At 40.8% G+C, this 27,664-nt stretch overlaps 2 protein-coding genes across 11 annotated transcripts in view; one reads left to right on the top strand and one right to left on the bottom strand.

Annotated features, from left to right (window-relative positions):
- Positions 1-552, bottom strand: part of OSGIN1 (oxidative stress induced growth inhibitor 1) — a 63,622-nt gene extending 63,070 nt beyond the window's left edge. The window contains exon 1 of the mRNA XM_039382564.1: positions 14-552. The gene's annotated coding sequence lies outside the window, so the exon portion shown is untranslated. The remainder of the gene's footprint in view (positions 1-13) is intronic.
- Positions 126-27,629, top strand: SLC7A6 (solute carrier family 7 member 6). Of its 10 annotated transcripts, none has more exons than XM_039382559.1 (11): positions 187-341; positions 4,288-4,332; positions 6,131-6,693; positions 8,923-9,048; positions 10,729-10,873; positions 12,792-12,915; positions 24,028-24,131; positions 25,051-25,147; positions 25,392-25,541; positions 26,251-26,434; positions 26,787-27,629. In XM_039382559.1, the coding sequence occupies exons 3-11, from the start codon at positions 6,171-6,173 to the stop codon at positions 26,879-26,881; spliced, it is 1,548 nt and encodes a 515-aa protein (XP_039238493.1). In that variant the 5' UTR covers positions 187-341; positions 4,288-4,332; positions 6,131-6,170; the 3' UTR covers positions 26,882-27,629. The 10 variants fall into 10 exon arrangements, with proteins under 10 accessions (XP_039238488.1, XP_039238493.1, XP_039238492.1 ...); XM_039382558.1 differs by having other exon boundaries at positions 187-379; XM_039382556.1 differs by lacking the exon at positions 187-341 and adding an exon at positions 393-934.
- The last annotated feature ends 35 nt before the right edge of the window (positions 27,630-27,664 follow it).

Genomic DNA, 27,664 nt, shown 5'->3' with positions numbered 1-27,664 from the left:
GGCCGATTCCTACCGGAGAGGGGCGGGGAAGCGACGGAGGCGGTGGCGGGGAGGCGGTGGCGGGGCGGCGGGGCGGGGCGGCGCGGCCGCCATCACACGTGTGGCAACGGGCGAGCATCCCCTAAACGGCCGCGGCCGTAACGGAGCGGAGGTAACGCGGGGCCCGCGCCCACACGGCCGGACGGGGCTGCGGGGGCGTCCCGGGCTCCCCCCGCCCTGAGGGGAGGCTGGCGGGGCTCGGCGCGGGGGCTGCCGGCGGCGCCTCTCCTGCAGCATCCAGGGCTGGCGGCCTCGGCGCCCCGGGGGCTGCGGCTGTACGGGAAGGAAGCGCGATAAGCGCCGTGAGTTGTTTTTAAGGGGTGATTCAGCGGCAGCACATGTGAGTGCCCCAGCCCTGACAGTCCCCGGCTGAGGCGGGAGCCTGCAGCAGCTTCCTTCCTGGGCTGTCGTGACGCTGGCAGTCCGTCTGAACCTCGCCCCTCGAGGGGCGAGATGACACCCGGGCCCCTCTGCGGCGGCCGGACCCCTCAGGGTCCCCTCCCGGACAGCCCGGGGCGCCCGTCCCGAGCCAGGGTTTGATTTGGTTTGGCAGCGGCGGTGCGAGGGTCCTGCCGGTGCCGCGGGCGGTGGGTGCGGGCGGTTGTACCTGCGGGGGTCGTACCTGCGGGGGTCGTACCTGCGGGGGTCGTACCTGCGGGGGTCGTACCTGCGGGGGTCGTACCTGCGGGCGGTCGTACCTGCGGGCGGTTGTAACCACTCCGGCAACGCCTCGCAGGGGGCCGGAGAGACCCTCAGGCCGGAGAGCCTCGGCTCACCGGCGCTTGGTACTGATTTTCGTTGCTTATGTGTTTTTAAGTGTCATGTATTGAGTACAGTCTGTTTAGGCGTGACCGTAGGTCGCGCCTGAAGAGTACACGTGGGTGCAGATCTGCAGGTAAGAGTGTGCCGTTTGGCGTGTGCCTCCCTTTTGGGAGGTTTTCACTTTTCTGCCCCAGGATAAAAAACAAGTTATTGAACAGACCCTTCTGTCTTTACTTGAGCCTTATGCTACAAATTTCACCAGATGTTCCTTCGTGCACTCCCAACCGCACCTCTTGCTAAATCAGGACTGTCACCACAAAGTCCATGCTGTGAGCTTGCTTCTGTTTTTTCCCTTGGAAATATAAAAATAAATTAGAAGTATGAAGAATATAGTGGCAAATTGTTTTCCACTTGGAGCTGGCACAGTTCTTTAATATGACTGAGTTTAAAATCTAGGTTAGTATTAATGATGTGGGTTTGTCTAGGTTTGGTAACTTAAGAATTTTTGGGAGGTTTCTGAGACGTTGTAACTGAGTATCTGTTGTGAGCTGATGATAGGTCTTTCCCTGATTCAGTGTTCACAGCCTTATTCAGGATTTGTCCAAACATGTGGGTAGTATGTGTATTTGCAGAGCATCTCTTTCCAGCTGTGTCACAGGTGTGTATGGTCAGGACTTACTACCATCACTGATAAACTATCAAGTGAATGATTGATTGACATAGTAACTTCTCTTTCATACCTTTTTACATGGTAAACATACCTGGCCATGTTTTTAAAAAATGGGTGTTACAGCCAATTCTATTTGATTGAAGGTTTATGTTTGTTTTTTTTTTTAAAGTCCTAAAGATGGTGAGTTTGCATATGCAAGCACAAAAGACTTGGTTGAAGAGAATAATCTTTACGTTGGGAATTGCTTTTGTTTCAAGGGCTTCCTGTCTGCTCAGCATATGTATATATGGCAGGGAAGTGATTCTTCTCTCACCAGCAGAAAGGAAAACAAACTGTGCTGGACAAACTCTAAGCCTTTCCCATGTAAATGTTCAGACTGTGAGGTGCCTAAATATATACATTGCAATGAATAAGCATTTCTGGGACTTACAACCTTTGCTCTGTTGGTGCTTAACTCCCTGAAGACTTTGATGCTGTTTGCCTGTATAGAGCAATCTTGGCTCTTACTCGAAGGGCCATTCATTGTGTTCAGAAATAGGAGTCTTACATCTGGTGACTTATTTATATGTGACTAGTCCAAGTATAGGGTAAAGCTGTGTTATGGCCAGAGTTGTTTTAGGCAACCGAGGCAACTATGGAAGACAGGCAAGAACAGTAGCAATCTTTGGTGATGAGCAGGTACTGTATAAGAAAGCAGCAAAACATAGTAAACTTTCAGCAGTTTGGTACTTCACCTTGGCCATTAACCCACGTGCAGGTTCACCCCAGACTGAGCACATGACAACTGTCCTGTTCAGTGGGAGAAAGGGGATCTTGGTGGAGGGTTCCTCTTTCCCTTCCCTTACAGGAGGGCCACCCTGTAATGCACTGTTAGTGCTCTGCTAAATGCATGTTAACCTTCAGTAGCTCCTTTGGTACCTGGCCAAAGTGGGATAGGCCTTACTAGAATGTACAGTTTTGGTGAAGCACTGAAGGGATCCTGGTTTCAGGTCACTCTGTCCCGGGTTCATATTAAAGCCTTTTCTATCAACGGCAGAGTCATTTCAGTAAAAAAAAATCACATATCAGCAAAAAGATTCCTCAGAGCTGCAACGATCAGCAAGAAAAAAGAGTTGGAAGACTTTGTATTGCACAAGGGCCAGCGATGAGGAAATCCGTGTTAGTTAGCTTGTGTGAAAGCATAACCCTGCCTTAGCCACAGCAGTCCTGTGGCCAGGCTTTGGCAGCATTAGAGATTGTTCTAATAGTATTTTTAAATGCAGTGTTACAGGATTATTGTATGTTAGAAAATGTATACTATTTATCTCTCGTTCTCCTCTTCCAAGCCTGTCTTCTATTACCACAGAAGTAATGATCACGTGACAGAATCATGGATTTTAATATATGTGTTTTTTCTGTGTGTTGTTAATATTGACATAGCTTCAGTTTTCTAGTCTCTGCTCTCCCTCTTCATTGTTAAGTTTTTTCTTCCATTTGGTAAAAGCTGCAGATTTTACTTACATTTAAGATTAAGTGAAGTGCCAACAGTTTTGTTTCTGTTGCAGAGGTGGTGTAATAAGACACATGACTCAGGCAAATAAGCAATTCCTGCCCTCAAGGCTCTAAGGGTACAAAACAAACAAGTGTAGAGGAGAGAAAGAAATGCCAAATGTGGAGTGAGCTGTTGCACACACCTTCCTTAAATCCTTGTCGGCAGATACCTGAAGCTGGGAATAACAAAAGCAGACTTGGAGAGGAAGAAAGAGTATTGGGGGACAAAAGAGGCTGGGCTGAGAGAGGCGGTGATTGATCTTGTGATTGATCTTTCCTGGGTAGAGCAGATTAGGGCAAGAAGCAGTCAAGGTCACCAGTAAAAAACCTGTATAGAACTGCAGTCACGTGCTGCTAATTGAGGTGGAGGCATTTGAACAGTGACAGTCACTGGTAGTTGCAGGTAATTAAATTTACCTCTGAGCTTCAGACCATGAGGTAAATCACAGTTACTCTTAGTGCAAAACTGCCTGTGTGTGAACACAGCAGATTTGATGTGATTTGAATTATTCAATTGATTTAAATCAAGTCAAACCATCACAATGCCTGAGTATTCAAAGTAAAGTGTATGCTTCTTATCAAACTGTACTTTGAAAGGTGTTCCAGGAAGAAACGGGAATGATGATTAGGATATGTGGAGTGAAAATCATGTGTGGTTATCACCAAAATGATGTTTTACATTTGTGATGAATTCTTCATATTTACAGAGTTTTATCCTTTAGCTGGAAAGGCTGAAAATGAACATGGCATATTTCCAGGCTGGCAGTTGGATGTCGTAATAATAGCTGTAGTATTCTTGATTTTTCCACTGACGTTTGTTCAGGATGACTTGCCTTCTGAAATACATTTGCAACTAATGTTCTGTCTGAGTTCATTTTGTAGACATGAGAAGACTCAATTTGGAATTAAATGTTACTTTTATGGGTCACAAGCGTTCCCTTAAATCCACTTTTTACAGCCAAATTAGTAATGAAAATATCTGCTTTGACTGTTTGTTCTGCTGTTTTACACAGCTTTCAGATGATTGCATCGTGTTTACAATTATTATAATAATTATATTCATTTACAGAGTAATAACTGATCTTTCTGTTGTAAAGCAAACCAGATAATCTTGTGAGCTCATAGGCCACATGTCTTTTTGAAGACTTAACTCTACTACACCAATAACAGAAAGTCAGCCAGTATGTGATTGCAAATGAATTTGGCACAAGATAGATGGAAGAGCAAATAACAAGGAGAAGAGGTAACAACTGTTGAGGTAAATATGCTTTCCTTTTCTTTTGCAGTTTTGGGCACACTCATCTGTAGAAACTGTGTGGATCCCTCTCTCGGTTAGTTTTATTTTGTTGGACGTGCCTCATTATAACACTCAAGCTTTTAAGTTCTGAAATAGCAGAGATCAGTTTGTGGAAGGTTGAAAATTTTTAGTCTAATTGTAAGTGTGAAATGTGATGGCTTCTGATGTATGTATGACACCAGATAAGATGTTGACTCATGTATAAATGATAAACTATGTATTTAGTAATTAGCCATCTTTAAAGTGTTTCTTTGGAGTACTGAGGGGAAAATAAATCAGAAGGCATCCAACTAAACAGATTGAGGATCTCATTTTGCATTCTTTAGAAGAACACTATCTCTAAGGATTCATGAGTTGGAGATGAATGATGTAACGTTTCAATAAACGATTTGTACTCCATTTCAGTAGAAGTTACTTTTTGTTACTTGATTGAAAATAATCTTTATCATTTTCACATCTTTATTCTGGTTTAGGGATGTCAAGTCAGATTTTCTGTACTGTAGTATACAGGTGTTGGCTTTATGATAAAGGAATAATATTCCCTCCAGAAAGGTGTGTCCCTGTAAGTGAAGGAAGACCTTGTATGTTCCTGTGTTAGTAGATGCACAGATATACATCTAGTTTGGGTGGCTGCATGCTGACCTTTCAAAATCCCCATATTCAGGGGTTTGGTTCTCTCAGCTGACAAGTCTATTGTTGCAGTAACAAAACCTTTGGTAAAATTAGTGTTACCCCAAAAAAGCACAAATTCATCCCTCCCTCCCCTACTTTATTCTAGTTGACCTCAACTTCGTTTTTTCTGTTCTATAGTTATTGACTGAAGTATACACTGAGGGTTTGATGAGGCCCAGGGTAAATGAACGGTCATGAAATTAATTTTGGTAATTATGTAGGGCCTACTCTTTATGCAGCTGATAAACTAGTAATCAAATGTTCATTTCTTCATACAAGATTGTTCCTGGAATAGATTATTTCTTACTTGAACTTCTATAAAATGGACATTATTCAGAATTATCAGTATATTCTTGTGCTAAGAAATCTTATTAGCAGTGATTTGCTTTTGGAAGGCATGGGAGAATTTTCTGGAGACTTGAAAGAAGGTGGCTCTTTTCCAAATGGTCAGTTCTGAAACAGAGGAAAGAGATTATTTGATTTCTGTGTTCTTAGATACTGTTCAGTATAGCTGCTAATGGAGGAATTTGGATTGAAGCTACTCTGGGTTTTTTCATGTAGAGCCTGCAATCTTAGATAACTTTCTTCTTCTGCAAGAAAGAAGGCAGTGAGATCTGGAAATAGTTTTGGGGAGGGAGTGACCCATAGTGTTGGTGAGAAGTGTAGAGTTGGATCCTGGGGATTCTGGAGTAAGTACCTCTGCCCGCCCTGCATGAGTAACGTGCAGCCCTGGACTGGAGCACTCCTAAATTAGGTGTTTGGTATTGCAGTACCTCTGGCTTCATGCTTACAACTTCATCTTGGTCCTGCAGTGCTTGCTTTTCTGTGTCATCTCACTGTGCTTCTCTCTGTTCGTTCTTCTGTTTTGCTCAAAACTGGAGTCCCTGAATTCCGTCTGTCCTACGGTTTTGTTTGTTTGTTTTCCTAGAGGTAAGAATCCTCTCTGGTCTGAAGTTGTATTGGAATTTGTCTCTTTCTCTGTTGTGAGTCGGTTTTCCTGTTTCACTGTGCATGAATTTGTGTAAAAAACAATATGAAGGCAATTTCTTAATTTGTATTTGTAAATCAGCGTCCAAAAGGATGGAAAGAAGATTTTGCAAGAAAGTCTTGGGATAAAAAAAAAAAAAAATAATGATTTCAGCTGTTTCATTTTGTTTTAGATTGTGATTGGAGTCGTGGAGAATTCCCAGTCCGTCCACAATGGCAGAGAGGACAGATGGTACAGAGTCCCACGTGTCAGGGGCTGAATACAGCCCCGTCAGTAAATCAGAAAGGACAGATCCAAGTACCACGCAGCATGGAAGTGAAAATGCTTTGCAACTGAAGAAAGAAATATCTTTGCTAAATGGGATAAGCCTTATTGTAGGCAACATGATTGGTTCAGGTATCTTTGTCTCTCCCAAAGGAGTTCTCATCTACAGCAGATCTTATGGATTGTCTCTGGTAGTTTGGGCAATGGGAGGGATATTTTCAGTCTTCGGAGCTCTCTGCTATGCTGAACTTGGAACCACCATTACAAAGTCAGGAGCCAGCTATGCATATATCTTGGAGTCTTTTGGGAGCTTCATTGCTTTTATTCGTTTGTGGACCTCACTGCTCATTGTTGAGCCAACCAGCCAAGCAATTATAGCCATCACCTTTGCTAACTACATAGTTCAGCCCTTCTTCCCTTCCTGTGACCCTCCGTATCTGGCCTGTCGTCTCATAGCAGCTGCCTGTGAATGTGAGTATTTCTGGGGGTTCACTGGGGGCAGTGTTTTATCCACAGTAAGTTTTAGTAAAACAGATCTTACCAAGTCTACTTACTACTCTGGTAGGGTTTCAAAAAACATTCATTCCAGATTATGCTTGTGATGAACCATAACATCAGTACTACAGTACCTGTTTGTAGCTGTGTTGAGAAGTGGAGGTGTTGTGTGCACAGAAAACCTGTGTGCTGCAGAACCAAAACTTGACAGTTCTCAGGAACTTTAAGTAGCTAAACAATAATGAAGTTGAAGAAAGCATGAGAGATTAATTTAAGTAAAAGAAAGAGAGAGGAGGTGTGGCTTATTAGATTCTTGATTATCTATCTTTCTTTTTTTTTTAAGGTGTCAGAGGCAGAGTAGCATTTCATCTGAAGTAGAGACCAAGCCCTAACTCAGTAATAGTAATTACTCCCAATAAAAGTTGCTTTGAAAAAAAAGGCTGAAATAAACCTCAAGCAAATACTCTGATCACTAAAACTGAGGAGCAGAGACTGAGCAGTTGGTTGTTTTCCTGAGGGCTCTTTGGGAGCTGCAGCAGTCCTGGCTTTTGAAATTTGATACAACTGTTTTTTCTCCCTCATCTTGCCAAGCTCAGTGGACTCAATAGAATCTTGTTTAGCTACTCTGCTTGGCCCGACTGTCTAACGTGCCAGTGCCATGCTTTTGAGATCATTACCTTCTTTTTGTTACCTCTGAAGAATCAGTGCTTTTCAATTTGGTAGCTCATTTTTAGCTTAACAGTATCACAGTATTCTTGGATTCTGAGAAAGGAAATAATGTATCACATCTTTTCATTTGACTTTTATTTGCTACTACCTTACTCCTGAAACAATCCAATTTAGTGTCTATTTATATGCATATTTTAAGTATGAGAAAATTCTTTGGAGATAAAAACTGGTAGAATATGACCACTCTTTTACTACCCAGAGAAAATATGAGATTTGGGGGAAATATTGTTTCTAACACAGAAGTTTAAATAATGTAGTGATAATCTAAGAAAAATATGCACTGAATTAGGATTTTGTTAGGTAAGTACTGAAGATACTGACTCCTGTTCAATATTCAGCCCTTCAGTTAAGGTAGAGGTTGTCTAGCTCTCCCCTTCAAAAAAAAAAGTAAGAAATGCAAAAGCAAAATGTTGAGGGCCATGAAAACGTTCTTGGGGAAGCTGATCATGTGCGTAAGCTTAGTCAGCAACTCTAAAATATTGGTGAGATCTGCAAGTCTCATTTCAAATTTCATTGCAGTCTTGTGAAACAGGTCTGACTCTAACTTATTTTGGGGTAGAGGGAGAAGTATACTCAGAATACTCATGACTTATTACCAGTTTTGAAGTTCCAGGTGACTGTTGTGTTAACTAAAGCACATGCTCTTAGAACCATGGAATGGGTTGGGTTGGAGGGGACTCTCATCTCATCCCACCCTGCCCTGGGCAGGGACACCTCCCACCAGCCCAGGTGGCTCCAAGCCCCATCCAACCTGGCCTTGGACACTCCCAGGGCTGGGGCAGCCACAGCTTCTCTGGGCACCCTGTGCCAGGGCCTCAGCACCCTCCCAGGGAACAATTCTTCCTGATACCTAATCTAATCTAATCTAATCTCCCTGCCTTCCTAGAGCCGTTACCCCCTGTCCTATCAGTGCATGTCCTTGTGAATTCCTTGCTCAGACCTGTTCTCTCTTTGAAATACAGTTCAATAGAACTGGAGAGGGGTATTGAATCACCTGGGACCATACTTGGTGTGGCAGCTGCTCCATGGATGTTGAACTCATCCTGAGCCTAGCAAGGAAGGATAATAAAACTTATCAAACACTCTTTTAATATGTTTGCCTAAAGGAATTTCTAATCTTTCATTTATCAGAATAGTATTGATACATTGAAATGAATTATTTCATGTAACAGTTTCTTTAATGGCAGGATAGTTGCAGAGTGCAGCTGATGAGGGGTAACATCAGGAAAATGGGCATGTAATGAGAGAAGGGGAAGATCTTTCCTTCCATCTTTTGAAACAATGTTTAGAACTGTTTTTTGCTCTTTTGTTTGAACCAGTGTGTTTTCAGTACTAGTGTATTTGGCTTAGTTGAACCTAAGTAGTTGTATAACAGGTAAGTGTGTATTTAGATTGCAATTAAAATCTTTGAAAAATGAATTAAATTGAACATTGTTCAAATGGTCTTTTAATTTGTCTTCTTTTTTCCTCCCCTAGGTCTTTTAACATTTATAAACTGTGCCTATGTTAAATGGGGAACACGTGTGCAGGATATATTTACTTATGCCAAAGTTATCGCTCTCATTGCCATCATCATAGCTGGAATTGTTAAAATATGCCAGGGTAAGCTTGTAAAATTAAAGCAAAGGTTTGTATTTATCAGTTAAACCGAGTAACTGTCTACAGGCTGCAAACTATGTTTTATGCCTCAGCAGAAGGATGATATAGCCCCTTTGAAAACAGCAGTAACCCCATTGTTGGGCATTATCATGGTACTGTATCGTGAGATATCCAGCCTATCTCAGTTGACTTTGAACTGCGGAAAAAAAGGTACTGGATGGCTCAGCAATCCTGTACTTTACAGCCTGCAGGATGGGATAATAAAGGACATTAAACAGTGAAATACAGAGACAGCAAAATACAATGGGAGTGGAGACATTGTAAATTCCTGTAAAGAACATACTGCTTTACAGTGAGATCTACTGAATATGTGTTTTTACAGAAGGAATTTTGTGCAAGTCTGAAAGTGTCTGAAATTAAAGCAAAAATAGAATATGTAGGAAGATTTGTGAAATAACAGCTCTGGTTTTGCTCAAAGCCTGAGTTTTATTATAGCTGTTAAGAATGAGAGAGTGTGTGTGTGTGTGTGTGTGTGTGTGTGTGTGTGTGTGTGTGTTGGGCATTGGCCTTTAAGTTATAGAAATTCTGAACTTAGTTTTGTTCTCAGCCCTTCCTTTGAGGAGATTTTATTGGTGTGTTAGCTTAAAAAACTGACCCTGCTGCCGTAAAGGCTTGTCTTTCCCGCAGTCTGGCAGTTTACATCCTTTGCTCTAACTGGTTATTGTTGAGAGTTCAAGAGCAAGGTAATTATTGTGAATGGAACAAGGACATGCAGAATGTGAGCCCCCTGGGAGGTGTTTCATCCTCAGCACACCAGCCCAGCCCTGTTTTGCAGATGTTGAGCTTGTTCTCAGCTCCCTTCACATCGTCTCCCATCTCCATTTCTGACTCAGCAGTTACTCTGCAGTGTCTGTGCCAAGGGAATAGCAACCCTATATCTGATTGGGATAAAAACCAGGGAAGAAAAATAAAGATATTTGAGAGGCTGCAAATATTGGCTTACACAGTAACTGGCCTTTCTGTATTTGGTGGGTTTGCATGTGTCTGTTTGTGTAAAACAGTCTGAATGTATAAACTGTGATTGATGAACTTGTCTTGAGTTGCTTAAAGTCAAAAGATGGCACAAGTTTTCACAAATACTGGTGCAAAAACCGTAACTTTTCCTCTTAGCTTGGGAAAAGTAACAGTGATATTTAAAGTTCTGTTAATTTTTCTCAGTATTCAGTTTTTAATAGCAAAAACTTAAGCATCCACTTAGATGTTTGTGTGGGGTTATTTGTCACAGTTATCTAAAAACACCTGTAAGCTTTGTTTTCTGCATAGGCAAAATGTTTGGAAATTTAAAAGGGTATAGAAGACTAGAGTCGATTATCTTATAAATACATATGTTATAAAAAGTACTCTTAGCCTGAGTACTGTTGTTGCCAGTTGTTTGTAGCTTAGTCTGAACTTAATATTCCTGAACTTGTGCCATCGTGGACAAACGAGGTGTTTAATTGTATCATCCACATGCCATAATTTTTAGTAGTTTTAATTGCTTGTTTTCATGGCTAAAGCAGAGAGAAGAACTGGAAGAAAGATCTAAGCAGATTTGAAGGAATTAGGGTTTCTGAGGTTTTTTTGTGCACGTTATTTGCTGTATTTTAATTATGCTGTCCTTCATTGCATCTCTTTCACACACAGGGCATACATCACACTTTGAGAACTCTTTTGAGGGATCCTCTTTTAATATTGGAGACATCTCCCTTGCACTATATTCTGCCTTGTTCTCTTACTCTGGTTGGGATACGCTCAATTTTGTAACAGAAGAAATCAAAAACCCAGAAAGGTAAATTGATTCAAGCTTTCTAAAACCAGATACTTCCTAAGTTGCTTTGTTTGTGGCTGTCATTCACTAATGGGTTCTGAGCTTATACAGAAACAAGTAGAACTGCTGGATACTGAGATGGTGAGGCTATGAACAGCCACTAGCAAAGATTTCCTAAACTCCATTAAAAATGGGAAAGAAAGAAAAAGTAAGAATAAATACATCTAGATGACTGGTGGATGCTGTATTCAGTGCTTGATAAGCTTTCAGTTCAAGATGTTGCTGCTGTTTATTACAGTAGTTGTCAATATTGCAGTGGAACAGGTACCTGATTGTAGTCTGTGTTCTGTTTATCAGTGTGGTCATTCTGATTTTCTCACAGGGTGTGCAGCTGATAAAAATTTCATCATAGTCATTTGCTCTCTTTAGGCTTCAGTGCCTAACACAAGCTTTGTTCTTGGTAGAATTGCAGTTATTAAGGTGAACTGCCCATTTCAGCTTTCTGCATGGACAGTTCTGGGTGATAAAGAGGGATTCCAGACTTCTGTCAAATTACTGCAACAATTTCGTGTTTTTCACGTTCACTTGACTCGTAGTGCCCTCGTGCTTGTCCACTCAGAAGTTGCCATCCACAAGTTAAGTTTGACATAGATGCTTGGCTTTTAATCTTGGATGATGCAAAGTCCTTAAAATACCATTTCAGCTTTTTGTTACTTTATGTAACATTTCTGAATTGATTTCTCAGTGATTTTCTGGTTCTGTTTCTTCTCCGTGCTGAGGTTCATGGGTCTCTTACTGTGAGTGTGCAACCTGGAAGCAGAACTCCCAGTTACTAATTTACTGATTTGATATGGGGTACTGTGGTGTATGTTTGTTTTTCTGCTTCCACAGCATCACAGGGACACAGCTGGACTTCTGGGCCTCAGGAAGTTTTTGAGGAAGCTTCCAAAGTTTTAGTCAGACTGATAATTTTTATGCTTTGTTGGGGTTTCATTGTTTTTGTTGTTGCTGCTGAAAACAGTGTTCCTGGCAGATGCTCACTGATGTCACCATGCTGTGTTTGATTTCATACTGGACAAGTGTGAGAGTGACACACGCAGTTCTGCTTCCCTTTTTGAAACATTTGAATATCCCTGCAAGGTCTGAGGAAAGAATAAGGCTGAGAAAAGCCAAAGCCTACCATCAGAAATTTGCTTTTGCTCTCTGGTTTCTTTCTGTGGAGCTGCAGACTCAGCATTGTGAGTTTATCTCACAATTAAATCTTATCTGTTTACATCTAATGGTTAGCAGTGTTTCCTTATTACTCTTGACTCTTTTTCCTATTGCTTTCTAGACCTGTGCTTGCTAGTGAGATACCCCACATCCTGAGCTGTGTGGCAGTTCTGGATCTGCACCTCTGTTCTCTGCAGTTATGCAGCCATTGTTTGTCCTCTGCATGGTGGGGGAGATGGAAGGTCAGGGCTTTGGTTTGCTTTAGTAGATCTCCCTCCATCAGTCCTAGAAGCAGGTGGTGGAAGAACAGCTGCATTTCCCAGGGAGAAGGAGTGCAGTGACTCAGTGCTCTGCCTCTTTGGGTTCTGGTTGTGGTCATTAACATGGAAATAATTTAAAGCATGTAAATGTGAAGGCTGTTATTACAGATCTGGAAACCTTGAAGTTGGAGTATTTGAAGAACAGTTGCATAGAATCAGTTTTTACACATAATTTAGGCTTTAAGTTATTGTAAAAATTAGATTTTTTTTTTTCCAGTATTCTGTATTAGAATTTCTAGTTTTAAGAGAAACCAAACCCTGGTTCCAGAGATACCTTTTTTGAAATCTGTATTCTGGCTTCATAACTCTTCTGTCTTTTGTAAAGGATGCAAATAAATTAAGTTTATTCTGTTATTAATGGAATTTTTTTCTGCTCTTGTGGGGTCTGGGTGTTTTTTGTCTTCCAGGAACTTACCTCTGGCTATTGCAGTGTCTATGCCAATTGTGACTGTTATCTATATTATGACCAATGTAGCTTACTATACAGTGCTGGATGCTCAAGCTGTTCTTTCTAGTGATGCTGTGGCAGTGGTAAGTTGACCATGTGGCATTTTGCTATATTATTAACTTTGCCCCTTTTAGGGATGCATTTCATTTTTGGGGGCAAAACAGGAAAAACCTCTAGTTTATTATAGTACTTAGTTGACTGAATAGAGGGGACAGAACAACTCACCATGAATAATTTAATCCTAAGCAGAAAAGCAGTTAATAAAGTCATGTCTAATAATGTATTATCAGATTTATTAAAACAAGCAGAGATGCATCTTATAAAGGTATTTTGCAAAGTCTCTAATTAGACTGGTGCACTTTGAGCAGACTGTAAATTAGGAGTCATTAGTAGGTGATTGTCCTGTGTCCTCTGCCTCGGTGGAGTGCTGGGAGCTGAGGGGGCAGTGCCTGTCTGTGCATGGGGTGTGCCAGCCCAGGGGACACACATCAGCTTGGGGTCTGTACACCCAGCTGGGACACACATCAGCTTGGGGTCTGTACACCCAGGGGACACACACATCAGCTTGGGGTCTGTACACCCAGCTGGGACAGACACACATCAGCTTGGGGTCTGTACACCCAGCTGGGACACACATCAGCTTGGGGTCTGTACACCCAGGGGGCACACACATCAGCTTGGGGTCTGTACACCCAGGGGGCACACACATCAGCTTAGGGTCTGTACACCCAGCTGGGACAGACACACATCAGCTTGGGGTCTGTACACCCAGCTGGGACAGACACACATCAGCTTGGGGTCTGTACACCCAGGGGGCACACATGTCAGCTTGGGGTCTGTACACCCAGGGGACACACACATCAGCTTGGGGTCTGTACACCCAGGGGACACACATATCAGCTTGGGGTCTGTACACCCAGGGGACACACACATCAGCTTGGGGTCTGTACACCCAGGGGACACACACATCAGCTTGGGGTCTGTACACCCAGGGGACACACACGTCAGCTTGGGGTCTGTACACCCAGGGGACACACACATCAGCTTGGGGTCTGTACACCCAGGGGACACACACATCAGCTTGGGGTCTGCTCTTTGTAACTCACAGCACTGTACATGGGCTGTGCCAGCCCAGGGGGGACACACATCACCTTTGGGTCTCCTTTATAACTCACAGCACTGGCTGCCCAACAGCATTCATTCCAACAACTTAGAATATTCTGAAAGTCATTTCTGTATGTGGAAGGAAGTTGGAATCCCATTAAAATATATAAGCTTCTTAAAAGTAAAAGCTGGTCGAAACATGTTTTATATTGAAGCTAATTATTAAACAAAAGTGAAGGTTTGGTTTTTTCCCCTGTAACTAGTGAAATATTTGAATAGTTCTGGTTACTATATCCTTTAAAGTTGAGGCTTGGGAAAATTTAATTTTCTTTTTGATTATTTAAATTGGAGGAAAAGAAATAATACCATACCTTCCTTTTAGGTTCCTAATTGGCTTCTAAAATTTAAGTAGTTAGACAATGGACAGAGAGTTTTAAATACATCAAAATGAAGGAAGTATTTGCTCTGTTCCCACAAAGGATTACTGTGATTAAACACTGGCTTAGCAAACTAGGAAAGTCTTGTTTAAGGTATTTGGGCAAATGGTTCCACAAAAGCACTTACTTGACTTTATTTCAAACTTCACAAATATTTATATTTAATGTGAACTTTCAAAATAGTTTATGTAAATGTGGGCTGTGACTTTTTATTTCAAATGTAATTACACAAACAAAATGTATTGAAAGTAAATAAACTTTAATTCTTTACATCTTTTTAGCTGAAATGTGCAAATACAAATTTGTTGTGAAATATATTATGAAAGACTTCCTAAAACACTTCAGAATGAAACACAAGAAGGACAGAAAATATTTATTTTTGAATAAGCATATGCTAAAGGGTAATAAAATATCCAGGAGTATTTATTTTTGTTGTAGGCTATAGTATCCCATGTAAACTACCTTCCAGTGACCAATAATGGTATTACTAATAGTTGTCTATAGTTAATTAATCCAGACAAATCTAAAAGCCAATACACAGTCCACTGTGTGGCCTGACTTCTGTAAAGCAACACTGTTTTTTTCCTAACAAAACTTGGGAAATACACTCCTTTGGCAGCAGTGACAATCTCCAGTGCAATCCAGCCTGTTCCCTGGGAGTGTTGTGTGCCTGCTGTGCCCGTGTCATCCCAGAGGTTGTCCAGCTCCAGGGATCAGGAGCACTGACCCCCCTGGGAGGTGGGCAGGGATTCCCTGGGCCTGCCCAGCCTGGGTCTGAACACACGAGTGCTCCAGCACTGGTGGCCAGAGAAAGGAGGGCTGAGGAGGGCCTGGACCTCACTGCACATGTGAAACCCAGGCCTACATTTTTATGGGTTTATATATGCTTCATTTAGTTGTTCTTTGACATTGGTTTTTTTTACCAAAAGTGACTATATATTTGCACATTTATGTCTGTACACTGCTGTGTGATTTTACATGGAATTGTAATACTCAGAACTGGACAGACTAGGTCTTCCTGTCTAGTATAGGATGCATCTGGGCATGGAGGAGAATAAAGGAAGACATAAGAATGATATCAAGTCCTTAGTCAATCTAATTGCATGCAGAGATATTAAGTGACCAGGAGAAGAATGAAAAAATATGTTTGTGCATTCCAAAGTTATTTTAGAAGTTTTGCTTCTTGGGCTAATTTTAATGGAACTGAATGAACGACTTTGGAAATCTAGAACCATAATTTTTGACTAGATCTTGGGTTTGTCAAACACTTGAACTTGAGCCAGGCTACTTTTCTATCTAAAGGCATTTTTGCTGAGTTGTCTCATCAGCAATGGTCTTCTGACTGTTGCTGCCTATGTCCCTTTTAGAAGGATCAGTTGAAAGTGCAGCTGAAGTTCAATAGTACTTAACACTTAATTCCTTGAAGATTCCTTTTGTTGCTGATATAAATTCAATTGCCCAGCTTTATGAAACCAACTTTAGGTTTGATCTACTAATACATTGGCAAGTTGTGTGGGCCTCTGGAAGGGTGTGTGTGGAGTGGAAGAGTTGACCCTGAGGGTCTGACACGTGCACTGCACCTCTGGTGAGGTCTGCACTGAATGCTGGGTGTGCTTGGATTGCAGTGGGGAGTGCAGCAGGTTTGCTCTTGCAGCTCCTCTTCAATTTAGCCTGGTCCAGAAGGGAACCTCCCTTTAGCTCTGGTGCTAAACAATGGAACCAAAGAGCAGTAAGTGGCCATAATTTGGAGAATTGCTTCAAAAGTGTACAGGCAGTCCAAATTCAAATACTCATCACGCACCCATAGTTTTTAGTGAATTTGTGGGGGGAAAAAAGCTAATGACTGTATTTGAAAATCCTTCTATAATACAAAAATGTAAAAGTCTTTATGGTGAAGTTTCTCTGGGTGGTGGAAGAGAATTTTATCCTCAGTGGAATCTTTAAGAAGACTTAGGGCATTGTGCTTAGTGGATGAATGAAGAAAGGAGGTGAGAATTAAGCTATTCAAAAAACTTAATCTGATGAAAATGAGCCACTTTGATCTGCTCACATATTCTACATGTGATACAGGACACCGAATACTGTAGTTTCCTTATTGCCCTTTATGTAATTGTAGGGTGAAAAGGACATTAATGAATTTTTAAAGAAACATGGTAGTAATATTTCTGCATTTGAGAGTCCTTCGTGTAGTAAAGCAGCAGTTAAATTTAATCTTGTTGCTATTTTGGGAAGGAATGGAGTGGCTTTCTCCTTTTCAGTCAAAAGGCCTTGAGCTGTAAAAAGGGGGCGAGGGGGAAGCTATTTCTAGTTTCTGAATGATGGGAGTAAAAGTTGTAAGTAAAAGAAATATGAGTGTATCTTTGAATATCACCTTGCTTACTATTTTTCTTGAGAGGTGAAATCTTACCGAGGGATTATATAAAAAAGAAGTGATAAAATGTCCTCCTTTTACTTCAAAATTGGCTTCATTGTAGTATAGTCTCAATGCTGGGGCTAAGAAACTGATTTTTTTAAGCTTTTTTGTTGAAGTAATTTGAATAATACAGCAACAGGTACCTTAAAATCTCTGCAGATGCTCTTCAGATGGTTGCTGATCATGTCAAATGACTTCCCTTTTCAAAGATTCCTGTCAGAGTGTCACACTTGCCTTCTGATTTACCTCCTTGTGCAAACCATCACCTTTACTGTTCAGCCTTAGGCATGAAGCAGTTACTCTGTAGCACAAACACAAATCAATAAAAGCAGACAGCTCACCTTCCACTGTCACTGAACAACTTTGTTTTTCCTTTGAGACTGCTGTTGTGTTTTTTGTTTGTGAAGGGTCATCCTGTTCCACAAGCACTTCATCATGTGACAGGAGAGACCCCCGGCTGCCGGTGCCTCTCGTTACCTGCTGCCTGTGCTGGGCACGGCTGCACTGAGGTCATACCAGAGGGGACACTTGGCAGCTTCCTTCTTTTACTTGGAAAGCTAAAGGTGCTTAAAGCAAACAGCTGGTTGTCCTGCATAGCTGGTGGTTGTCTCTGTGGAGCAGTACAGCTTTGTCACTAAAGCTGGGGATAAAGAGATGATTGCAGTTGCATCTTCAGATATCATCTCATGAGTCAGGGTTGATCAATCCAATTTACCTTGGTGGTCTCATATTCCAGAGCAGACCTGCTCCCTCCATGAACTGGAATAAAACACACCACTGGGAAGTGCTGTGGTTTAGCTGTCTGGTTCTTCTTTGGTGTATAGCTGAATAAATGATGAGTCTCTCTTTTCTAACTGAATTCAAACAGAAATTTTTGTTATTCTGAGACCTTTTGGAGATTACTTCTCTCCTTCATTTGGCTAGTCACTGGCTTCTTTTCTAAAGAGGAAAAGCTGCTTGTCTTTGGCTGTCAGTGTCATATTCCTATCCTGTGCTTGCACTGGCACTTCCCAGTAAGGTTTCTTTGGATGAAATGCACATTCTGTACCTTACAGTTGAAGAACTCTTCACTAGGGGCAGGCGGTTGCTTTTAGAGGAGAGCTGTTTAGTAAGTCATTTGCTTTCTTTCTTGGAGCTAGCTGTAATTCACTACCAGTGCAGCATTCCTGATGCCAGTTATGTGGTTCTCTGGCTTCGGAGTCCAAGCTGAAAAGCTGATCCAGAACTTGAAATAGTGCTATATAATATTTTCAATGTGAGAAGGGTAAAAGACTTTGGAAAACACTGAACTCCTGTTCAACAGCTAGATATTAGAAATGCCAAGAACAGGACAAACACCTGAGAAAATTTAGATCAAGTATCCTCAGCACCTCCATGAAAACATGAACAAAACTATTTTACTGTTGGAGCTGACATCTGTTATCTTAATGTGGGCCATGCAGAAAAGACAGGTTACATGCAGTAGACCTGCAATATATTAATGCAGCAGAGTAATGCTGATTTCTCTTACCATAAGATTGTATTTAGTGACCTAAAGATGAGGAGGGAATTCCATGCTGGCCCTTGCACTGCACTGGTACCTTTTTCTCCTAGAAAAAGCATTGCCAATAATACAAGGAAAGGATTATGTCTGTTTGAGCAAAATCAATCAGCAGTGTGGTGGTTGAAAAGAGAATTACAAGAAACACGAACATTTAAATTGCTTTCTTTTGGAGCTTTACAATTTTCTGACTGTTTTTGGTTGATGTGCACTCTTTCTTTAGTATATGTGATGTTAAATCTAATTTGGTCAAGGTGGAGAGATGTCATACAGTATCTTGACGATGTAATCTGCGGCAGTGGGAGAACTTCATCTACTCAGTGGCTTGTTTTGCATGGACAGCTTCCTGATTGCCTTAAATCAGAGTTTGGTTCCTTTAGGAAACAGCACCTTAGAGGCCTGAGAAGCTTAAAATAGAGAAAAAATACTGTAGCTCTGACTGACAAATCTTCCTGTAATGTGTGAGTGTATTTATACTCCACCTCACAGGAAATGTCAAAGTGGAATTACCTGCACTTCCAAAATACCACTCAGATTGCGCTTATATATGTGTGTGTGTGTATATATATATACACTATATATATATATTAATCCCCTTACTGCTCTGTATGATTTTCAGGGTAAGGATGTTATAGAACTGAGCCTGGAAAAGCTCCTGTGCGATAGGATCTTGAAAAGATGCCTTTTAAACATTCCTAATAGAAGCACCTCATAATCTTTGGGTATAGTTCTGTATAAGTTTCTTATTCATGTTAGACTACAATCTCTTGGCATTTGTCCCTCCAATCAATCCTGTTGAGTGCTTTGCCAGCCCAGCATGTGCTTGCAGCTCCACAGACACTCAGTGTAGTCTGGCATTTTTTGTGTGCCTCTAAGTGCACTTTTTGTGTGCAGCTCAGTGTGACAAACACTCCTCATCTTGTGGTTTGTAACATGACTGTGGGTCCTGCTAACCATCGGTGTGCCTGAGTGACCGACTGTGAGGCAGCATTCTGTGCAGATTGTTGGGGCAGCTCCTTACACAGGGCAATTCACGCTTATTTTAGTTCAACCTGTTTGTACAGAACTGTGGGTTGGACCTTTAAAAGGACAAAAAAGTGTTCTTGCAAACCATGCACAAGTTACCAGCTGATGATCATGAGATCAAACTAACCCAAGATAAAAAGAAAATGTAGTTAAACCAGTCATTCATGTCTTGAAACAAAGCTGTAATTCAGTTTTTGCCCATTCTTCTGGGAGTAATGTAACATTTTAGCCATGATGAAATAAGGGCAGTTCAGCTGAGAAGTGCATGGCTGGAAACATCTTCCTTCATCTTTATTCCCTGTTGATTTGGGAAAGAAAAAAAGAGAACTAAGGGGACCAATTGCGGGTGCATGTCCTCCAGTGTGCGTGTATGTGTGTATTCCTTACGTGTCCGATGGAGGGGAGGGCATTAAAGGACTTTATCTGTAACTGCAAGTGTTGTATCAGCCACTGAATCTCTGTTTCCTAACTGGTAAAAGCAGTTATAGTTCAAGTCTGGACTACAGGACTTGTCAGACTATAGCAGAGATGACAATTTAATCTCTTAATCCTTCTTGCTCTTTAGACTTTCTCAGAAGGAACCCAAGACGAAGTCCATCCTCATAGTGGTGACTTTCTCCTGTTGTGGTGGACTAAATGCTTCTGCTTAGAGCTGCCTCCAGGTAGGCTCCTCTGTCATCCTCCACATACCCTTGAGAATGCTCCATTCTTCTCCTCGTGCCACCTCATTTGTTTTTATAAATGCACTTCCCCACTCCCAGAAGCAGTGGCAGTTAAAGTGGAACTGGTGAGAGGCTCAGTTGGGAGCCCAGGTCTGGCCCATTCGTGGAGGATCCGTGACTGTACAATAGCAGTTGGAGCAGAAAGCAGCCACTAACTCTTCTCCCCCCCTTTTTTTTATTCTCTTGGTACAGTGCACTTGGTGTATGTGCTTGATAATTTGATTGCTTGTTGGACTTTTCTTTGCCCTACCTTCTTGTGCAAAATAATCCTCTGACACACGCACACAGTGAATGTTTATTGTGGCTGCTTTTACTGACACTTCAATAACTCTTTCAGCAAGAAACACTGCAAAGACCTTTGGGTTTGTCCTTGGTCACAAGACAGGATAGCTGAGCTTTGGAGACGACATTTCTTGGCATCTGTTGAAAAGAGAGTGTTGAAGGATTTATAAATTTGTACTCAAGTGTTGAGTATTAGTATGTGAACTTGTTAGAAATGAGGGTGAAACCCTGTCAGAAACACCTGTATAAAGGCAGGTGGTTCTTTATGTGTCACATTAAGCTAGTTAGGATCACTGGAAAATTTAGCCCAAGTTTAGGTACCTTTCAACTTTGTTTTGCTGAAAGATCATTTTACGGGCAGATCTACTTGGCAAAGCAAGCTGAACTTTTTTTAGATCATTCTCAGTTAAAATAGTCTTTTACATTACCTCACTTAGGGAAAGGTTTAATTCTTGAAGTTTCTCCACCGTTTGCTCTGTCAGGAATTCCACCCACAGCATTAGAAAGTACATTGGAAATGACAGTGCTTGGTAAAGGCTGTCACTGTGCTGTTCTCTCTTTTCAAGAGTCTCACTTGTACAGATGTAGGGAAATTACTTGTTTGGGCTTTCAGCTTGATTAACAGTTGTTGTAGAACATCCAGAACACATTGAATCTTTAACATTTTGATCTGTATATAATCTGTGGGTTTTACTGCTCATATGAATGATTGTTGTTTTCCAAGATAAGTGAGGCAACATTAGCATATCTTAGAAAAATCAGATATACATTATGGGATGGAAATGGCCCTGGAGCAGTTAGTCCTGCACCTGTCATTCCACCCTGGCCCATTACTAGATGTTTCCAAAGGAAATGGAAAATGCTTGCAAAGAATACCTTCTGGGGGGAAAACATTTCTCCAAATGACATATTAGATAATTTGCATCCTTCAGCATAAGGTTACATTCATACATTTTCTCTCTCTTCTTTAACTTTAGCTGTTAATATTACTTATCTAAATGCTTATCCTTTAGGCAATCTTACTAAACATCTTAATTCTCTAACATCTTGTTGAGTGAGCTCTGTATCTTAGCTTTGTATATTTAGAAGTCCTCCAACCGTTTTCAGTTTTGTTTCTTGTAATTTCACTTGCTGTATGGCTTCAGAAATCAGCAGTCCAGGTTTAAATAATCCTTTAAACTATCACAACAATTGCCTATTAGAGTTTTCATCTTGTCCTCATTCTTACTTGTCTGGAGAAGTTGTCTTAGTTCAGTCACTGGGTCATAATGAAACACGTTCTGCATCAGCATGTCTCAGAGCTGCATTTAGATCCAATAAGGATCTGGGAGAAGCACTTGGGGTTCTAATCATTGTTTGTTCTTGGGCTGCAGAAATCTTTTATGTCCAATAATGTGAATGGTTAGTTGCAGTTTCAGTTGACTGAGAATTGGTAATCCATGGTGTACAGAACACATTTCCTAGGGCATGGGCTTTTGCTAAACTGAAGTCCCGATTTCAGCAGGAAGTAGAATTTGTACGTGGATTAGTTCTTTTATACTTTTCCTGTGTTGATTTTTATAATATCTGTGGGAATCTCTGGGCATTTTTCCACCCCCATGTTGAAGCTCCATTTTGAGGGAACCTGTGCTAGTATGTATAAACTGAAGAGCTCAGGAAGGGAGGTGCCTTTGAGAACCAGGGTGACTAACACGGTGTTGACTTTGAACCTTTTGGCAAGGTTCCCACTGAAGTGATTGTATGGTTTGCATTGTCCTTCAGCAGCAGGAAATCCTATCTGCCTTTGCTGAGGCTCAACTAAATTACACAAAAGGATGTTTTAGTGCTTTTTAGTGTAAATGATGTTATACAGCTAAGCAGAGCTGGATTCTAACCTTAACCTGGATAATGTGCTGAGCACAGCATTTTGTCAGTGCTGGCAAAGAGCAGGAAACTTGAGATGGCCAAGCTTTGTTTTATGTCAGTGAATTTCTCAGCATTTTATAGGTTAAAGATTGACATTATATACAGGGTTTTGTCTTGTGAAAATCACTCATTTAACAAAGCCCCCCAACTATATAAAGTCATTTAGGCTTTTTTGACCTACAAAAACATTAATCAGACCATAATGCACTGCTCTTGATGATCTTGTTCCTGCAGTAATTAATCAAAATTTGACCACTGTTAAATCAATATAACTTTATATGGTACAAATAAAGGCCAGTTCTGAATGCTGACCACCTTTGGCTGAGCTCCTTAGCTCATAAATGTTATGGTGAAGACCACTGGTTTAAAGGGGAGGTCAAGGGGGAGGTGTTTCAAAATACTAAAATATTAAAAACTGAAGCAAATGTTTGTAATAGACAGCCCTGCAGAAAGCTGAACTACTATATATGCTTTGTATGTCTGAGGATCCTGAAATTGAAAAAGCAAGAGAGAGATTAGAAGGTGATTTAGAGAAAGGTTCATACAAACATTTAGGTTACTGCTGCCCGCTAAGGTGTAAAATGTTAATTTTGAGGTTTGTTTGAATACAAGTAGGTATTAGGTATAGAAAGGTACTTACAAAAGTATGTACCTTTCTGTTTCTATAAATAGTTCTCTCATGCTGCCTAGGGTAGATATGATTCTTTTTCTACCATGACTGTTGGTTTGCTTCTGTGAAAGCAGTTTGCTTCTGGAAGCAGTTTAGGTCAGGAGGTAGAAGTGGGATAGGTAGGAAGGTTCCCCCCACATCCTCTGAACACAGCCTGAGGGGTTTCTGCCTGACTCCACACTGGTGCTGACCTTCAGATGTGTGCAATGCTCACACCAAGGTGGGGCTTACAATACCCTCAGTCTTCAGGATGAAATGCCTTCATTTTTCAAATGTGTTGTCTGATGTTCTGAGTCTCTCTCCCTTTTTTTGTCCATCCAGGAGGCTGAACAGAATTGACCGGGACAGTATCTTGCAAATTATTACCCATTTTTGTTATAGATCCAAGATCACTGGTAATCAGTGGCTCTTACCACTTGCTGTGAAACTTTGATGCTCCTGATTTCTTGAGTTTAGAGCTCTGTCATGGAAAGTCACCACAGCTGGCTGGCAGTATTGTCCAGCAGCATTAACAGATGCTGATCAGAGAACTTGCTCTGTCATTTGCCATGTTGGGAGAGTAGAGCCCAGAGTCCCTGCTGGGGAAGCTAAAGGAGAGGAAGATGTTGCTTAGGAAATTGCAAAAGCAGGAAAATAAATCTAGATTCCAGGAACACTGTCTATAAACAGTAGGTGTGATGTTGGTTACGTGGTTATGTTTATCCACTGCAATATGGCACCTCCCTTTTTGGTCATGTAATGACATTTTTGTCCTTTATTCTCTGTAGTCCAGAGAATGTTCGGATGAGTTCTGTAGGTCATTTAGATAATAAAATATATTGTTGAGAAAATTCTCAGACTGTTTTGTTTTTCTTTGTGAGCATTATTTTTGTGAGCAGAAAATGTGAGTTCAGGTGCTTGGCTAAAGAAGTCTGTGCTTATTTAGAATTCATAAATAAATAAGAAAGCTGTGTGCTTCTTTGTGCTGCATTAGGGGTTGTCCTTACTGTATTGCTGTTTTTCCATACAAACTCATTACACAGCTCTGATGTCGTTGTTTTACATAAGCTTTTTCACAGGTATTTTCATGTTTCCTTTTTCTTTTCCCTTTCATCAGACATTTGCTGACCAGGCATTTGGTAGCTTCAGCTGGACAATTCCCATTGCTGTAGCCTTTTCTTGTTTTGGTGGACTTAATGCTTCAATTCTAGCATCATCAAGGTAGTGCATATCTCTTTCAGTTTGACAAATGATCATCAATATTTTTACATGTTACTGTTATGCTCATCTATTCTGACAGTGGCAAAAATACTGTTGTTACTGAACCTGTAATAAATAGCTACAATAAAGTAAACCTCTGTGGATGTTAACACTACTTCCCCAAAGCATTCCTGAGAGCACACAGAGCACAATTAAAGATCATATTAATGTTATCTGTGTGGTGAGTCCTCAGGCCTTCTGATTACTTGGATTACCTTCCATTTTACTTGGTACAGTAATTCTAGCAAGTTCTTACTTTCAAATGTATTTGCTTAAAACTTACTGACCTTTTAAAATCAGTATTTTAAAAGTTTTTTACTGGGAAAAAACCTTTAAAAGTTGCTACTGCTATGAAGCTGCAGTCAGAAAGCTTAGTATACAGTACAGAAGCTTTTCTTTGAGCACTGATTGTGGATGTGACTAGCCAAAATTTTAAATAGATTTATTGAGGCAAATGGGAACATCATCTGGTGAAGGAGTCAATATAGAACAGTTGATATTAAAATTATGTGTGGGTTTTTGAGCATGTGTTTGAGTGACACCATTTTAGTGACCTAAAGCTCTTCTGGTGGCCAGTGAAAACTATTCCTCTATTTTGTGAAACAACAGAAATTTGTTTCTGTTACTGTAGATGTGTCTATTTTACCTGTAGCATGATTTTTTAAAAACAGATGTTAACAGCATGTTTCCAAAAGCTTATACATCTTTTAATGGTTGTTGTACAGTACATCTCTAAAAGAAGAGTTGAAGTTTAAGGGTCCCAGTTTAAAGGATGGAAATTGAGTGGTGTAAATATTATACTGGTGTTATTTTTTTATTTTCTTTAATACATTCCCTCTCCCCTGTGGCCTCACCATGTGTTTTCTCACTATTTTTTCAGGCTGTTTTTTGTAGGATCTCGAGAAGGTCACCTTCCTGATCTGCTGTCTATGATCCACATAGGGAGGTTCACACCTGTGCCAGCACTGCTCTTCAATGTAAGTTCTTATTGCTTTCCTTTTCAGCTTCTCAGATGTGAATTATTTAAAAGAAGACTTTGAACAATTCACAAGAGAGAACTTCAAATTTGCTGTCATCAAGGTGATTGGTGAAAGAGTGATTTTGTGAGGCATAAGCATGCCAAACCCCAAGGAGTGTAAGGTGTTACTTTAAGCAAAAAGCAGCATAAACAGTAAGTTTCAATGTTTTCTTGTTGTTCTCACACTTGTTCTTTCCTGACAGTGTATTATGACCCTTTTTTACCTGGCTGTGGAAGATGTCTTCAAGCTTATTAATTACTTCAGTTTCAGTTACTGGTTTTTTGTTGGTCTGTCTATTGCTGGACAATTATATCTGCGCTGGAAAGAACCAGATCGACCCAGGCCTCTTAAGGTAACACTTAGGACACAATTGTTTGAAATCCCTGTCTTCCACGTAATAAGATATATAAAAACACAAAAGTGCTGTCTAAAATCTGGACCATACATCTTGTGTCTGAAGGTTACAAATTGATCAGGACATAAAACATGGTTTCCATTTTATATTGTACCATGAAAGTTAGCTTGTCTGCCAGGGAAGAGTCAGGGATTGTTGGAATAGTATATTATTGTGTGCTAGTTCAATCAGTATCCCTTCTCTCTGTCAACACGAGAATGTCTCTATAGGCTTACACAGGAGTCAGCTTTTTATCTTGCATTAGAAATCTCTGATGGAATGCTTAAATAACTCTGTCAACATGGCCCACATTTAGCTCTGATGATATCCAATCCTCTAATGACCTTTTCACACTTTGAGTTAATACTCCTCACAAAGAAGTCATTCTGGTTTCCCAAGTTCTACTGGACTTTTCTAGAAACACTTCCTGCCACTATACAGTTGCTTTCAGCACAGCAGAGTTACCATACTTGTTAATTTCTGCAATTTTTAGCAGCAGTTCTGTTAAAAATAATTCCACAATTTGCTTATGGTTCTAAATAGCCAGATATATAAGAGGAAGAGCAGATGATTTCACAAAGTGGGGTTGAGAGGGAAAAGTCTGTATCTCAGTGTTTGTAGGCAATGAATATTACAATAACATTCTGTTCTGTTTTTCTGTCTCCAGCTGAGCCTGGCTTTCCCAATAATATTCTGTATATGCACAATATTTCTGGTAGTAATACCACTCTATAGCGACTTCATAAATTCAGTGATTGGAATTGGCATTGCTTTATCTGGAATTCCATTCTTTCTCTTGGGAGTCTATTTACCTGCATCGAGGAGACCTCAATTTATTAACAAGATTTTAGGTAAGTTTCTTTCTAGCTGGAGATGTTGTTAGGAAAGAGGAAAACTAAATGGGTGAATCTGGGTCTGTTGATGGAAGGGGTTGTGGGGGGCTGACCCCAGCCCCCAGCAGAGTACCCACAGAGCAGGGTGCTTAAGAAGAAAAACACTGTAGGATGTCAACAGAACACTTTTAAACAGTATCTGTTTAAAAAAAGAAAACCGAGTGGAAGACAGTTATTGTATTAACTCTCAGTGTTTGTTTCCCTGAAGGGAGGTGAGGCAGTTCCTGACAGCTGTCATTAGTCAGATCTGTTGTGTAATTAGAGTTGAGATTCGTGACTGTTGTTCTCATGTCTCCAATTTCTTGTGCAGGTGCAGTCACACGAAAGGTGCAGCTGCTCTGTTACTGTGTTTTAACAGAGATGGACACAAATGAGGAAAAGAAGTTAGAAAGGAAATCCAACTAAAATTTAAAGCCATTACAAGAAGCAGGAGGGAGGACACAGCGGTTAAAACAACTATAAAGGGAAGAGGTAGAACTGGAAAAAATGGGAAAACTGTTTCCAGTGGTCTTTTAGAAATCCTGAAAACGTCCTTACAGTTGGGTTCCCACAGAGATCACGCCCTCACGTCATCCTCCTGAACTGGGCCGTGTTTGCAGGGCGTGTTTTCCTGGGATGAGGAGTATCTGCCCATGTCAGGCACAGCAGCTGTGCCAGTGGTTCCCTCAGAACTGTGTTAGCATGGGAAGAGCTCCCAGATCAAATCCAACTGCTGCACAGCCAGGCAGTGAAGTAAATGCATTTTTAAGTTAGACTGAAAACCACTTTGACTCAAAAGACCAAGTCATTTCCACCTTAATTCTGATGGATTTTCGCATGAAATATTTTGCTGTGCTATCTCAGTTCTTACCCCAGAAGACAACTGGTTACACCTACCTACCTAATTCGTCATTGAGAAGAAAAATGAATAAAGTTGTGCTCCATTATTTAAAGACTGAACCAACTTTTCTCCCTTAGAGATAAGTATTTTATGCCATATACTACGTGGAATGTGGTATCTGACCGTGGCAAAGATTTAATCAACAAGGCACCTTGGCACTAAAAGTTTGACTAATGTTTGATGATTCTTTCTTGTAAGCTTGTTTTTGGTGAACTTCTGCTAGGTTTTATGAAATTTTCACAATAAAAAATATGTTCAGTTTGAAGCAGGTAAGCATTTGTTTCTGAGCTGTTGCAGTGAACACACAG

This window comes from Pipra filicauda, unplaced genomic scaffold, assembly GCF_003945595.2.
Source record: "Pipra filicauda isolate LSUMZ 115617 unplaced genomic scaffold, ASM394559v2 scaffold273_size1055052_pilon, whole genome shotgun sequence".
NCBI classification, from domain to species: Eukaryota; Metazoa; Chordata; class Aves; order Passeriformes; family Pipridae; genus Pipra; species Pipra filicauda.
The sequence above is the reverse complement of the archived record's forward strand: the minus strand, read 5'-3'. Positions and strand labels throughout refer to the sequence as shown.